Here is a 15,214-nt window from a genome sequence, read left to right as displayed (position 1 = left end):
GCCGTTGCGTCCAAAAACTGAGCTCGCAAGGGCCGCACACAGCCCCCTGAACTCTGTCTTTGCTGGCAGAGGGCTGCAGGAGGCCGTCGCACCTGAAAACGGAACTTGGGAGCCCGTTTTCACTGGCAGAGCACTCAGGCCACCAAAGGTGCCCCAACACGTGACATCAAGCTGGCCACGCCTACCCTGGCCACGCCCACCTCGCCCCCCACAAGGTCAAACACAACCCTGATGCAGCCCTCAATTAAATCAAGCTTGACACCTGTGTTGTAAACCAACTGTTTACGATGGATGTTCCTGTCAAGGTCTACCTGTAATATTTCTCAGCTGTCAGTCACTTCTGTTTCTTATTACCTTTTTTGGCATAAAGTTCTTGGCAGATCCACGATGCCATCCTACAGTTATTTTGTCATAATGGTGACATGGCTACCAGCCCAATGTAATCTTGCAGCTTTAGCCCACCCACCTAAATCAGTAGGTTGGGAGATTACCAAACACAACCAACCTCTCTGAATGCTGTTTTTCTTTACTTGTAAAATGCTTATTTGATTGCCCAACCAAGACTAGCTTTGCCCTTGAGTGAATATTTATGCCTCACAATTTTCTCACAGTGGTGAGAATGCTGGAGCGGTTTTTTATGCAAATTGACGAAGGAACCTCTGTTTTTCTAGTATTACTACAGCATCAAAGATATCAGCATCGGAGGACGTTGCGTCTGCCATGGTCATGCTGACGTATGTGACGCCAAAGACCCTAAAGATCCTTACAGGTAAGTCTTCTTTGAAAAACCAGTGGTCAGCAGCCCCAAAGTCACAGGATCAAAATTTGGATGCTCGGCAACTGACTCATATTTATAATGATTGCCAAAGTCCCAGGGTCATGTGATCACTTTCTGAGAGCTTCTGACAAGCAAAGTCAATGGGGAAGCTAAATTCACTCAACAACCTTCTTACTAATTTACTTACTAACGGCAATGATTTGCTAACCTAACTTAAGAAAGAGTGCTGAGAAGAGCAACAAAGGTGATTAGGGGACTGGAGGCTAAAACATATGAAGAACGGTTGCAGGAACTGGGTATGTCTAGTTTAATGAAAAGAAGGACTAGGGGAGACATGATAGCAGTCTTCCACTATCTCAGGGGCTGCCACAAAGAAGAGGGAGTCAAGCTATTCTCCAAAGCACCTGAGGGTAGGACAAGAAGCAATGGGTGGAAACTAATCAAGGAGAGAAGCAACCTAGAACTAAGGAGAAATTTCCTGACAGTTAGAACAATTAATCAGTGGAACAACTTGCCTGCAAAAGTTGTGAATGCTCCAACACTGGAAGTTTTTAAGAAGATGTTGGATAACCATTTGTCTGAAGTGGTTTAGGGTTTCCTGCCTAAGCAGGGGGTTGGACTAGAAGACCTCCAAGGTCCCTTCCAACTCTGTTATTCTATTCTATTCTATTCTATTCTATTCTATTCTATTCTATTCTATTCTATTCTATTCTATTCTATTCTATTCTATTCTATTCTAATGTCATTTAACAAATGTCTCACTTAGCAACATAAATTTCAGGCTTGACTGCGGTTGTTAAATCAAGGATTACCTGTGCTTAAGAGGAATGGAGCCATATATGGAGAAAAAATGCCCATTAAACAGACTGGTTTCAAAAAGCGCTGAGCAAAACGATAGCTAACATAAAATGGATGAGTTAGAGAGCAAGAGAACATCAGGAGAAGGTTTAATTTTGCTTCTTGGATACATCAGGGCCTTTGACTTATTAAATCATGCCTGAATGTGGTTCTTATTATGACTAATGGGCGTAGCAGAACGCTCAATTATTCTTTTGTGGAAACCTTACATTCAGCCAAAAGCTACTGTGAAAAACTACGTCTGGAGAATAGACAGGGTACGGAAATAAAGTAAGGATGAATAGTGATCTCATATCTGTTTAAATTATATATTAAATATGTTCAAAGAATGAAAGGATAACATCTGGAATCAATATTGGAGATTGAAACATGAATAGTTTGTGATATGAAGAAGACACTGATTTGGACCCAAACCAAGAATTGTTATGAAAGTAAAAAAATGAAGAGTATTAATCCCAAAGGTCCCTTTTTCAAGAGGCAACTGGACTTTCTTTGTTTTTCTTTGAAGATGTTTCGCTTCTTATCCAAGAAGCTTCTTCAGCTCTGAAGCTTCTTGGATGTGAAGCGAAACATCTTCAAAGAAAAACAAAGAAAGTCCAGTTGCCTGTTGAAAAAGCACCTTTGGGACAACCATGACCTAGATGACCAAGAATCTCCATAGACTTTTAGCTATGCGAAGAGTATTAATGTTAAATATTGAAGGAAAGGTCAAGCAATGCGCTAAGTGAATTCAGAATTGATGATGAAGAAGCGAACATGGTAAACTGCTTTGTTTTCCTGAGCTCAAGAATATATTGTCAGTTGCAAGAAAACAGGAGTTGAGATAGAGTTCAAAAATACGGTACAAGTTTATTACACAAGAACCTGATCCACTAACGTTCAAGACAAATTGACACTAGATAAGAATCAATGGAATTCACAGGTTTGGATTTACTGTAGTTAGGTCCCTTACGGCGGCGTAGAGACTTCAAACTGATGACACATTTGACCTCATCCTCATGCTCAGCCCTGGCTATCTCCTACATTTATAAAGATGGACTGAAATTTAGGAGATTAATCCTAGAAAGGAAGGCAGATATAGATATTGTGAAGTGATGAATTTTGGAGATGGTTCCTGATATGGATTGCAAGAGGAACTAATCATGGATCTAATAAATGCTGAAGAATTGAGCATTACTTGAGAGAATTCATCTTATTCTATTGAAACATCATTCCTACCTCTTGAAGATGCAGTATATCCGTGGACCAAACACAAGCATTGAATCTAGTTCTTCAGAGGATGTGTGGATATAGACAAAAATACAATATGTTTGTGTTTTGCTATCTCCCTGCTTTCAAAGCCCATGTTAATAACAATCTCTTTGCTAAATTGGATTAAGAATCCTTTGTTAATACCAAACAAATGAAAAAGACAACATCTATTTGAAGCTAAAACTACGCAATTAGTGGTTTTGGAAAATCCCATGAAGATTATGTTAATTACATCAACAGTTTCCTCTAGATATTTTCTTTATTATGTTTCCTTATCTTTTTCTCAGAGAAATTTGGGATTTTCCCACAATGGAATGCCATTGCTTTTTTTTCTTGTTGTAAATATAAATTGTTTCATGGTTTCTGAAATTAATTTATAGTGAAATCTGTAGAAGGACAAATAAGAAGGTAATCTTTTTTAAAGTAAAAAAGGCATGTTTTTGGAGCCCGTGTGTTTTAAAAAGATAGGATAAACAGAAAATTAAGTTGAAGGAAAAAGCAAAGAGGAAGAACAGCTCGGTTTTTAACTCAGGAATAACCTTCACCACACTGAATAATTTTGATAAGTCTTTTTTCTCACGATACTGATAAAGAGCCGGTTCATAAACAGAGGTAATCAGAGATTAACAGAGAATTCATAAACAATCCATTTCACCACTCCTGATCTGAAATTTAGGAATGAACCATCTTTACATTAGCTCCCATACTGGACGTGTATTGATAACATTCTTCACTCTTGATATAGCGATCAAAACCTTTTTTTGATCTTCAAAACTTTGTACCATGTCATTCTTTCCAAAACCATGCTATTAACTATAAATATTAAATTGAAAGAGAATAATAGCAGGGAAAGCCCGTTTCTCCGTATTATCCATAAATATGAAAATAAGTCTCATGTTAAAATCATCAAAAACATATTTCATATTCTTTATTCATTGATTTATCAATCTATATATATAAAAGCGAAATCCCACTCACACATCATCATGAAATCTCCAGCACCGTAAAACCTACAACCTTGAAATTTGCCACATATGTTCCTCTTGGCTTCTAGGTGCTCACTAAGAAAAGATTTTTCGAAATGACCATTAGAGCATTAGTATTTACTATATTATGATTAACACACTCTGATGCTAAGGAGTTCTACTCCCCCTCCCCACCTGAAAAGAAATCTGTTCCAAATGCAAAACACAAGCAGAGGAGAGGAGTTTCAGTTTTACTTTCACGGCAGCAAGCAGGGGATAGGATAGGGGAGACTTCTATGGGGCAAGACTGAGGGAGAGAAGGGGATAGGATAGGGGAGGCTTCTTTGAGGCAAGCCTGAGGGAGAGAAGTGGATAGGATAGGAGACGTTTCTGTGGGGCAAGGCTGAGGGAGAGAAGGGGAAAGGAGACGCCAATCATAACTACTCATTAATTTTCAAGCTGTAAGATTTATCAAGCCCGATCACATAGTTTCGTAGCAGAGCAAAGGTATTCAGCTAGTATGAACATAAACCTTCTGTTCTTAACCACAGCGATCCGAGAATGATGAAATGTACAATATAACATCACAATTGAGATTTGCACCTTTGATCTTTGATCTGGGTTTTGGTTCTGTGTCTTTAATACAGTGGTACCTCGGCACCCTTCGTTAATTGGGTCTTGGAGGCGCAATGAATACCAAAATCCTGTCAACAGTGTGCGGCAGCAGCCAAAAAAGCTAATACAATCCTTGGTTGTATAAACAGAGACATAGAATCAAAATCACGTGAAGTATTAGTACTGCTTTATAAAGCCTTAATAAGGCCACACCTGGAATATTGCATGCAGTTTTGGTCACCACTCTACAAAAAAAGATGTTGAAACTTTGGAAGAAGTGCAAAAAAGAGCAGGGGGTTCTCCAAGGTCCCTTTCAACGCTGTTATTCTATTCCTGTGATGGCAAACCTATGGCACGCGTGCCACAGGTGGCACACGGAGCCATATCGGTGGGCACGCAAGCTCAGCTTCAGCGGACATGCATGCGCTGGCCAGCTGATTTTCAGGTCTTCTGGGCCCACTGGAAGTTGGGAAACAGGCTGTTTCTGGTCTTTGAAGGGCCCCCAGGGGTTAGGGGAGGCCGTTTTCACCCTCCCCAGGCTCCTAGAAAGCCTCTGGAGCCTGGGGAGGGCGAAAAAATGGGCCTACCAGGCCCACCATGCCATCATGTGCCAAAAGTGGGGGAAGCTCGGGGGGTCACACACGGTGGGCAGGGCACATAGAATTATGGGTGTGGGCACGCACGCACACGCCCCCCCTCGCACTCCCCCACTTTTGGCACGCGATGGCGAAAAGGTTAGCCATCACTGTTCTATTCTATTCTAAATAAGATGATTAAGGCCTGGAGACTAAAACATATGAAGAACAATTGCAGGAATTGGTTATGGCCAGTCTAGAGAAAAGAAGGACTAGGGGTGACATGATAGCAGTATTCCAGTATTTGAAGGGCTGCCACAAAGAAGAGGAGGTCAACTGATTTTCCAAAGCACCAGAAGGCAAGATAAGAAACAATGGATGGAAACTAATCGAGAGAAGCAATTAAGGAGTTACTACTGGAATTAAGGAGAAACTTTCTAACAGTGAGGATAATTAAGCAGTGGAACAACTTGCCTTTAGAAGTAGGTGCTTCATCACTGGAGGTTTTTAAGAAGAGATTGGACAACCACCTATCTGAAATGGTATAGGGTCTCCTGCTTGAAGAGGGGGTTGGACTGGAAGACCTCCAAGGTCCTTTCCAGCTCTATTCTGATCGATTGATTGAAAACGAGGATACCAAAGAAAATTTTCCCATGAGGAATAATGTAGTGAGTCACAAAACTGTTGACACTGTCAAGTTGTAGCTCGTGAACTGCATGCCAAACAAACAATGAGTACCAGGGCAAAGGTTTTGGGCCAAAATGCATTAGATACCAAATTTCATAATCATAAGTTTATTTGTCAAGCATATATAAAATAACAGGTAAAAGTATAAACATAATTTGAATACATGAAAAGAGTAAGTAAAAAGGAATATTAGAACAGGGACAGTAGGCACACTGGTGCACTTATGCACGCCCCTTACAGACCTCTTAGGAATGGGGTGAGGTCAACAGTAGACAGTCTAAGGTTAAAGTTTTTGGGGTTTGGGGAAGAAACTACAGAGTCAGGTAGTGCATTCCAGGCATTGACCATTCTGTTGCTGAAGTCGTACTTTCTGCAATTGAGTTTGGAGCGGTTTACCTTGAGTTTGTATCTATTATTTGCTTGGGTATTGTTGTGGTTGAAGCTGAAGTAGTCATTGACAGGAAGGACATTGTGGCAGATAATTTTATGTACTATGCTTAGGTCAGATTGAAGTCGGCGTAGTTCTAAGTTGTCTAAGGCCAAAATTTGGAGTCTGGTAGCATAAGGTATTTTATTGCAGTTAGAGGAATGGAGGACTCTTCTCGTAAAATATCTCTGGACTCTCTCGATTGTATTTATGTCCGATATGCAGTGAATTTTGATGCGTTTCGAAGCAGTTGAGTACCAAAGTACTACGGTAGTTACTATCAGGACACAATCGCAAAGAAGCCAAGTTGTGTCATATCACCACAATGGATGTTTCATCACTTAGCCTTTTTATCCAGGGGTGAAATGCTACTGGTCCGGACCGGTTCAGGCGAACCAGTAGTAATAAATGCTACCAGTTCGGGCAAACTGGTAATATAAAAATGCTACTAGTTCAGTTGAACCGGTATTTCCGATGATCAGCTATGCCGCGTGATTTATATTCGCTAGAAAGTAGGAAATCCTGCTTTCTAGCAAATCTAAATCGCGCAGCACAGCTGTTCCACCCCCCTCGCTGTTCTACTTACCTTTGAAGATGCAGAAAAGACTTCTTAATCCTCCTTTTTCAGTGCTGTACAGTAGCGCCTGCATGCACGCAAAGTGCGTGTTTGGCATGCACCGCACATGCGCACGCAAAGCGAACTGGTAGCGAAGCGAACCAGTAGCAGATTTCAAAGCATTTCACCCCTGCTTTTTATAGATAACTATGAATGGTGGTTATCACAACTCCAGGCGAGTCCAATCAATCAATCAGTCATCTAATCATCTTCTATAAGAAGGTCTGAAATTAAATTATCTGCCTGAAAAAGTCTGCAAATGACATCCCAAAGGTGCGTTTCCAAAAGGCAACTGGACTTTTTCTTGCTTTTTTCCCCCTTGAGAACGTTTCGCTTGTCAATGAAATGAAACCTTTTCAAGGAAAGTCAACCAGGAAAGTCGAGCTGCCTTTTGGAAAAGCATCTGTGGGACAACCATGACCTGGATGATTGAGAATCTCCATCGGCATTCTGCAAATGAAAGTTCTTGCGTTACATCTCTAGGTTTTGGAAACCTTGTATTTGGTAATAGCTACCGGTATTTTACAAGAGGTTCTTGAGTCACATCTCTTGAGTGGAGAAGCCAAGAGAATACTCAAGATATATTGCATGTGTCTGTTTAGTCTCGCATAGTGTACGTATTCACCAGTGAAAAATGTAAACTCTCAGAAGGACTTTGGCAGATTGCTCATTCTCCATGCAGCTTGACATAAGCGGTATTGTGCAATGGATGGAGAGCCTAAAATGTTGGCTGTTTCTCCCAATGAAATATATGGAGTATTTGTTTCTTAATTTCTAGACCAGTGATGGTTAGCCTTTTTGGTGCCAAGTGGACAAAGCGCGAATGCACGCACGTATAACCCAAACCCCCAAAATGCAATGTGAGTGCCCCCCCATGTCCCGTTTTGGGCCTGGAAACCCTCCTGCACCAGCCTGGAAGCCAAAATGAGGTGCGGGGGTGCTGCGCGAGGGGCCCCCGCACCGTAATTTGGGCCTGAAAGCCACCTGCACCAACCTGCACCCCCCTGCGCATGCCCCCTGCCCCCTGCGCATGTGCGCGCGTGTCCCCTGCACGTGCCCCACCCCCCCATGCATGCGCGACAAAGACCCGAAGACCAGCTGGCCGACGGGAGGTGCGCGTGTATGCATGGTAGACCCGGGCGCCGCAGAGAGGGCTCTGGTGCCACCTGTGGCATGCGTGCCATAAGTTCATCAACATGGTTCTAGACCAGTGATGGCTAACCTTTTTGCCGTTGCGGGCCAAAAGCATGGGGAGCGTGGGGAGGTCGCCCATGTGCGGGCCCACACTCATAATTCTGCCCCTGCTCATGCGCGTGTGTCCTCCCGCACACACACCCCCGCTTTTAGCACGTGATGGCCCGGTGGGCCCGGTAGGCCCGTTTTTCACCCTCCCCAGGCTCCAAAGGCTTTCTAGGAGCCTGGGGAGGGCGAAAACACCCCCCCAGAGGCCCTCCAGAGGCTGGAAACAACCCATTTCCCAACTTCTGGTGGGACCGGAAGGCCCAAAAATCAGCTGGCCAGCGCACACATGTGCGCTGCAGCCGAGCTACGGCAATGCTCACATGCCTACTGATATGGCTCCGTGTGCCACCTATGGCACCCTTGCCATAGGTTCGCCATCATGGTTCTAGACTGATGAATAGGGCCCAGGGCGAAGGGATTTCATTTTGAATGTCAAAGGAAGAAGGTTTGTGGATTGGTGATGATTACATTGGGAGCATTTGCATTGTTCGGAATATAGGTAGTCCTTGACTTACAACAGTTCATTTAGTGACCATTCAAAGTTACAACGGCACTGAAAATAGTGACTTATGACTGTTTTTTACACTTACGACCGTCGCAGCATCCCCATGGTTACGTAATAAAAATTCAGATGCTTGGCAACCGACTCATATTTATGTTTACCTCAACATGAGGTAAACATATTTACCTCATGTTGAGGTATCCTGGGGTCATGTGATCCCCCTTTTGCGACTTTCTGACAAGCAAAGTCAATGGGGAAACCAGATTCTCTTAACAACCGGGTTACTAACTTAATGATTGCAATGATTCGCTTAACAACAGTGGCAAGAAAAGTCGTAAAATGGGGCAAAAGTCACTGAACAAACGTTTCACTTAGCCACACAAATTTTGGGCTCAATTGGGCTCGTGAGTTGAGATGTATCTGTACAGTCGGTCGTAAATTGAGGATTACCTGCACAGCGTCATTTCCTTTTGTTCGTTTTAAAGGTGTGTTTTGATGCTGCTCCTTTTCTATGAATAGGTTTTCTATAGCTAGTGACCTAACAACAAATGAAGCTTCATTAGAATAGAATAACAGAGTTGGAAGGGACCTTGGAGATCTTCTAGACCAACCCCCTGCTTAGGCAGGAAACCTTATACCACTTCAGACAAATGGTTATCAACATCTTCTTAAAAACTTCCAGTATTGGAGCATTCACAACTTCTGGAGGCACTTCTTCCACTGATCAATTGTTCTCATTGTCAGCAAATTTCTCCTTAGTTCTAAGTTGCTTCTCTCTTTGATTAGTTTCCATCCGTTGCTTCTTGTCCTGCCCTCAGGTGCTTTGGAGAATAGCTTGACTCCCTCTTCTTTGTGGCAGCCCCTAAGTTATTGGAAGACTGCTATCATGTCTCCCCTAGTCAGGGGCGAAATCCAGCAGGTTCTGACAGGTTTTGGAGAACCGGTAGCGGAAATTTTGAGTAGTTCGGAGAACCGGCAAATACCACCTCTGGCTGGCCCCAGAGTGGGGTGGGAATGGAGATTTTGCAATATCCTTTCCCCAGGAGTGGGGAGGGATTGGGGATTTTGCAGTATCCTTCCCCTGCCATGCCCACCAAGCCATGCCTGCCACGCCACGCCCACTAAGCCATGCCCACCAAGCCACGCCCGCAGAACAGGTAATTAAAAAATTTTGATTTCACCACTGCCCCATGTCCTTCTTTTCATTAAACTAGACATACCCAGTTCCTGCAACCATTCTTCATATGTTTTAGCCTCCAGTCCCCTAATCATCTTCGTTGCTCTTCTCTGCACTCCATTATCTGAAGTTGTTCCAGAAAAAAATGCATTCCGAATTTCAAGAGCTGGCATTGAAAAGCTGAATTTTGCAGAGGGTGGGTCTCCTTTCCCTCGCCCTGAAGTTTCAGGAAAACCTCAGTGTTTTTTTGTCACATTCTCTTATGGTGGACAGTTGTCCTCGTGGCTTCTGCATCCTCTCTGGGTGATTCAGAAACATTTGGTTTGCATTTTGTGGGAAAGAATGTTGTATTTTAGCCTAACAGGGCAGTTCATTTTCTTGGAAGGAAATGCATTTTTCTTATGTCCATTTCCTTTGTCTTTTAAGACTCATCGGTCATTTTTGTCAAGAAATCTGGGGTTGTGTTATAGCCATTGTTAGACTGCGAAGCGGTGCTAGAGAACTCTTGCTTTCAAGGGGCCCAGCTCTTTTCAACAATCTGCTTTTCTCCGTGACATCCTAGAAACAACCTGTTTTTTGAAGATCCTTCTCATGATATATGAGCTGGCAACGTTTCAGCAGATTTTGCAATATGATTGAATTCACCTCCTTTCTGAATGTGGACCATAGATTGAAGATGCAGAATACTTGGAGATGCTTCTTTGGAAAGGAGATTAATTCTTCCAAAAGTAGTCTTTCATTCTGAGGATGAATTCATTCATTCCTTTTTTTTTAACCTGTCCAATAATTAGATGTATGAATGGGAAAGATTCCTTCCTTCCTTCCTTCCTTCCTTCCTTCCTTCCTTCCTTCCTTCCTTCCTTCCTTCCTTCCTTCCTTCCTTCCTTCCTTCCTTCCTTCCTTCCTTCCTTCCTTTCCTTCCTTCCTTCCTCCCTCCCTCCCTCCCTCCCTCCCTCCCATTTATTCCTTCTTTCCTCTCTCCCTCCTCCCTCCCTCCCTTTCTTCCTTCCCATCTCCCTCTCTCCCTTTCTTCCCATCTCCCTCCCTCCCTTCCTCCCTCAAACAATCACACTTTTAGATTTGTAAGTTTCTGTCAATGAGCTTTACAATAAAAGGGTATTAGTTCAATTCCTATCTGGTTTATCCCATGAGGCTGATATCAATCTTGGAAATCCGAAAGTGCAAATCCTTCTCCCATCATTGTCTCCTTTACAGCCTGGGAAACTAGGGAGGGTTTCCTGGGAAACTAGGGAGGGTGAGCTTCTTGCCCTACCCACTGTCTAGCTGTGGGCTGTGCTGCCTTATCTGATCTTTCTCTTAGCAGGGTCTCTTTGCCCACTCTCCCAAGTTTTTCCCAAAGTCTATCATCGTGATGGTGAACCTATGGAACCTATGCCACAGGTGGCATGCATAGCCATATCGGTGGGCACGTGAGCTAAACTCTGGCGAGCATGCGTATGCTGGCCAGCTGATTTTCGGGCCTTCTGGGCCCATCGATGTAGGGAAACAGGCTGTTTTCTGTCTCCAGAGGGTCTCGGGGGTGGGGGTGGGGAAGGCCCTCTGGAAGTTGGCAAATGGGCCATTTCCAGCCTCCGGAGGGCTTCCTGGGGATGTGGAAGGCCGTTTTCGCCCTCCCCAAGCTCCTAGAAAGGCTCTGGAGGCTGGGGAGACAGAAAACCATGCCATCGCATGCCAAGAGCAGGGGAGGGGAAGCAGAGGGGTCATGCATACATACGTGGGGCACATGGAATTATGGGGGTGGGCACGCATGTACGCCACCCCCCTCCCCGGTCCTGGCATGCGATGGCAAAAAGGTTAGCCATCACTGCCCTATACCATTTCAGAGAAATGGTTGTAGAATCTCTCCTTAAAAACCTCCAGTGTTCTTCTCTTGCATTCATTCACGTAGTTTTATTCACCATCAATACAAAGGCTCAGTCCAGACTATACAATACAGGAATGTTGGAACAGAGCATCGGTGACATTTCGGAATCAGTTAACTGTAGATGGAGTTTATTAAAAGGACATTGCCTGAAAATATTTTTCCACTCATCCTAGTCCAGTGATGGCTAACCTTTTCCGGATAAGGCTGTCCTCCTGGGTGTCACCAGCCGACATAACTTGGCCGACGGCACCCTGAGGAGTCCCTCTCTGTGGGAGCGAACTGGTCGGTGGGAGGCTGTTGGTGGCAGAAGGCGGTCCCGTAGATATCCTGGTCCTATGCATATGCCCGTGCCCAAACTCCCAAAGTGCAATGCGTGTGTGCCCCCTACATGCATCCCACCCCCGTGCATCCACGTGCCCCCTGCATGCGCCCTGCCCCACTGCATGCACAGGCGGCCCCCGGCATATGCCTTGCCCCCCCGTACATGCACGCACAGTCCCCGCATACGCCCCTCCCCAAATAATCAATTATTTGATTGATCAAATAATCTTGATCAATCAATCTTAAGTGATTTTGAAACTTGAAATACGACCAGTGATGTGATTCCAACCTTTATATTTATCCATTCATTGCATTCTTTCAAGATTATATGCATAGGAGACATTATTTTAGTTTATTTTGTATAAGCACAGCTGTTCCAGATATAACACACAACTATTTCAAAGATATAGTGTAAGATTTGGGGGATGCCTCAATGTGTATTTGCATTTCTGCAAATTTCCTGGGAAAGGGGTGAATTTGCAGGTTACAATTATAAATTAAAATAACTTTTTGTATCCACTCAGATACCATAATCCACGTTCGGATGATTGCAGAAGGATTTAGCTTTATTTCTTCTATATATTGTTCCTGTATCATTCCAAGCCTGATTATTTAAACCAGGGGTGTCAAACACACATCGTCATGGTGGTGTCATGTGACATATTGGGACTTTTCCCAGGCGTGAGCGTGGCCAGTGCGTGACACATCCAGCCTGTGGGCCAGGAGTTTGACAGCCGTGATTTAAACCTGTAAGAAGGTGATTATACCCAGCATTCAACCATAATAGCTGGCTTCAGAAAGGAAACTTCTCTGCTAGAGAAGATGACACAGAAACCATGTTAAATACAGGTAGTCTTTGACTTACGACCACAATTGAGCCCAACATTTCTGTTGTTAAGTGAGACAGCTGTTAAGTGAGTTTTGGGCTTTTGGCCCATTTTGCGACCTTTCTTGCTAGAGTTGTTAAGTGAATCAATACAATACAATACAATACAATTCTTTATTGGCCAAGTGTGATTGGACACACAAGGAATTTGTCTTTGGTGCATATGCTCTCAGTGTACATAAAAAGAAAAGATACATTCGTTAAGAATCATAAGGGACAACACTTAATGATAGTCATAGGTACAAATAAGCAATCAAATCATACTAGGAAGCAATCAATATAAATCGTAAGGATACGGCAACAAGTTACAGTCATACAGTCCTAAGAGGGAGGAGATGGGTGATGGGAACGATGAAAAGATTAATAGTAATGGTGAATAGTTAGTGAATAGTTTGACAGTGTTGAGGGAATTATTTGTTTAGCAGAGTGATGGCGTTTGGGAAAAACCTGTTCTTGTGTCTAGTTCAGTGATGGGTAACCTTTTTGCTATCACGTGCCAAAAGTGGGGGGGAGTACAGAGTGGTCATGCGCGCGCGTGCCCATACCCATAATTCAATGCGCCCTACCCCCCATGCATGTGCGTGTGACCCCCCCCCGTGCTCTCCCCACTTTTGGCACATGATGGCACTGTGGGCCCAGGAGGCTCATTTTTCACTCTTTCCAGGCTCCAGAGCCTTTCTAGGAGCCTGGGGAGGGCGAAATCGGCCTTCCCCACCTCCCAGAGGCCCTCCGGAGGCCGAAAACAGCCTGTTTGCCAACTTCCGGTGGGCCCGGAAGGCCCGAAAATCAGCTAGTGGAGCTGAGCTCGCGTGCCCACTGATATGGCTCAGTGTGCCACCTGTGGCACGCGTGCCATAGGTTCGCCATCATGGGTCTAGTTGTTCTGGTGTGCAGTGCTTTATAGCGTCATTTTGAGGGTAGGAGTTGAAACAGTTTATGTCCAGGATGTGAGGGGCACTGTAACCGTCATAAATATGAACCAGTTGCCAAGCCTCTGAATTTTGACCATGGGGATGCTGCAATGATTTTAAGTGAAGAAAAACAGTCATAAGTCACTTTTTTTCAGGGCCGTGGTAACTTTGAACAATCACTAAACGAACTAAAGTAAGTCGAGCACGATCGGTCCTGGAGCAGAACATTTGTTTAGTGTTGGTCTACTGGTTACACGCAGAAGTAGAAGCTCCGTTGAAATTCCTGCAGTGGCTGGTACATCATTGTTTGTTATTTTTTTAAAATAGAAGATGTATCTATTTTTAAATCCTGGATTATGAACAAGCGAACACTGCGCAGTGTATATGTGTGGTGCCAGGGGAAGGAGAGGCAGGCCCCGAGGGGGGAAATGAGTAATTGTAGAGATAAAAGCTGGAACAGGACTATATTAACCATGCAGCTGACAGATAGTGTTTTCCTTGGGCGGGTACTGGGGAATGGAATTTTGTAGCATGAGGTCACCTCTTGATAAAGCAGTAGACGGGACAAAATTCTTGCCAGGTACTTTCAGAACTGCCTATTTTTTTTTTTTTTAAACAACACTGCAAATCCAGCTGATGAAATCCAACGTTGAAGGGTACAGACAAAGGTACATACAGGTAGACCACGTACGCACACACAAAAAGGACTTTCTCCATTTGGAAACCGCTTCTGGATTTTGTGCTTGTGATGGGAAAAAATGGAAACTTTTGATTTGGGTTTTGCTGATTAGACAGGGTTGTTGTTGTTTTTATAGAAATGGATAGTAAGGTAGTCTTCGGCTTAAGATCACAATAGTGCCCCAAATTTATAATAACAATAATAACTTTACTGTCATTGTACATGGATACACAGTATATTTATACAACGAAATTCACTTAACACCCAAAGACCAAGTCCAACACACATAACAATCCCCAAACACACTCCCACCCACTACAATTCCCCATTTTTAAACCACCCAAACATCCACACAACAGACCAAGTAATGCTGTCCAACAGCTCAGTGATGGCTCACTTATGTTGTTAAGTGAGAAGTTTGTTAAGGGAATTTTGCCCCATTTTATGACCTTTTTAGCCACAGTTGTTAACTGAATCATTGCAGTTGTTAAACTAGTAGAAATAGCAATAGCACTTAGACTTATATACCGCTTCACAGTGCTTTACAGCCCTTTCTAAGTCAGCCTATTGCCCCCAACAATCTGGGTCCTCATTTTACCCACCTCGGAAGGATGGAAGGCTGAATCAACCTTGAGCCTGATGAGATTTGAACTGCCAAATTGCAGTCAGCAGAAAGAGCCTGCAGTACTGCACTCTAACCACTGCACCTCCGTGGCTCCTAATAGCACGGTTATTAAGCGAATCTGGCTTCCCCATTGACTTTGCTTGTCCGAAGGTCGCAAAAGCTTCTTCGCATGACTCCGGGACACTGCAACCGTTGTAATTTATGAGTCAGTAGC

General features: G+C 43.8%; 1 protein-coding gene across 1 annotated transcript in view; it reads left to right on the top strand.

Moving 5' to 3' along the window:
- The window catches only part of LAMA5 (laminin subunit alpha 5), a 241,192-nt gene that overhangs the window by 82,006 nt on the left and 143,972 nt on the right, over window positions 1-15,214 (top strand). Inside the window, exon 6 of the mRNA XM_070941125.1 lies at window positions 672-769. Coding sequence (XP_070797226.1) covers window positions 672-769 — 98 coding nt within the window. The remainder of the gene's footprint in view (window positions 1-671; window positions 770-15,214) is intronic.

Source organism: Pituophis catenifer, unplaced genomic scaffold (genome assembly GCF_029215685.1).
Source record: "Pituophis catenifer annectens isolate HBS135680 unplaced genomic scaffold, rPitCat1.0.hap2 SCAF_3, whole genome shotgun sequence".
Classification (NCBI taxonomy): domain Eukaryota; kingdom Metazoa; phylum Chordata; class Lepidosauria; order Squamata; family Colubridae; genus Pituophis; species Pituophis catenifer.
The sequence above is the reverse complement of the archived record's forward strand: the minus strand, read 5'-3'. Positions and strand labels throughout refer to the sequence as shown.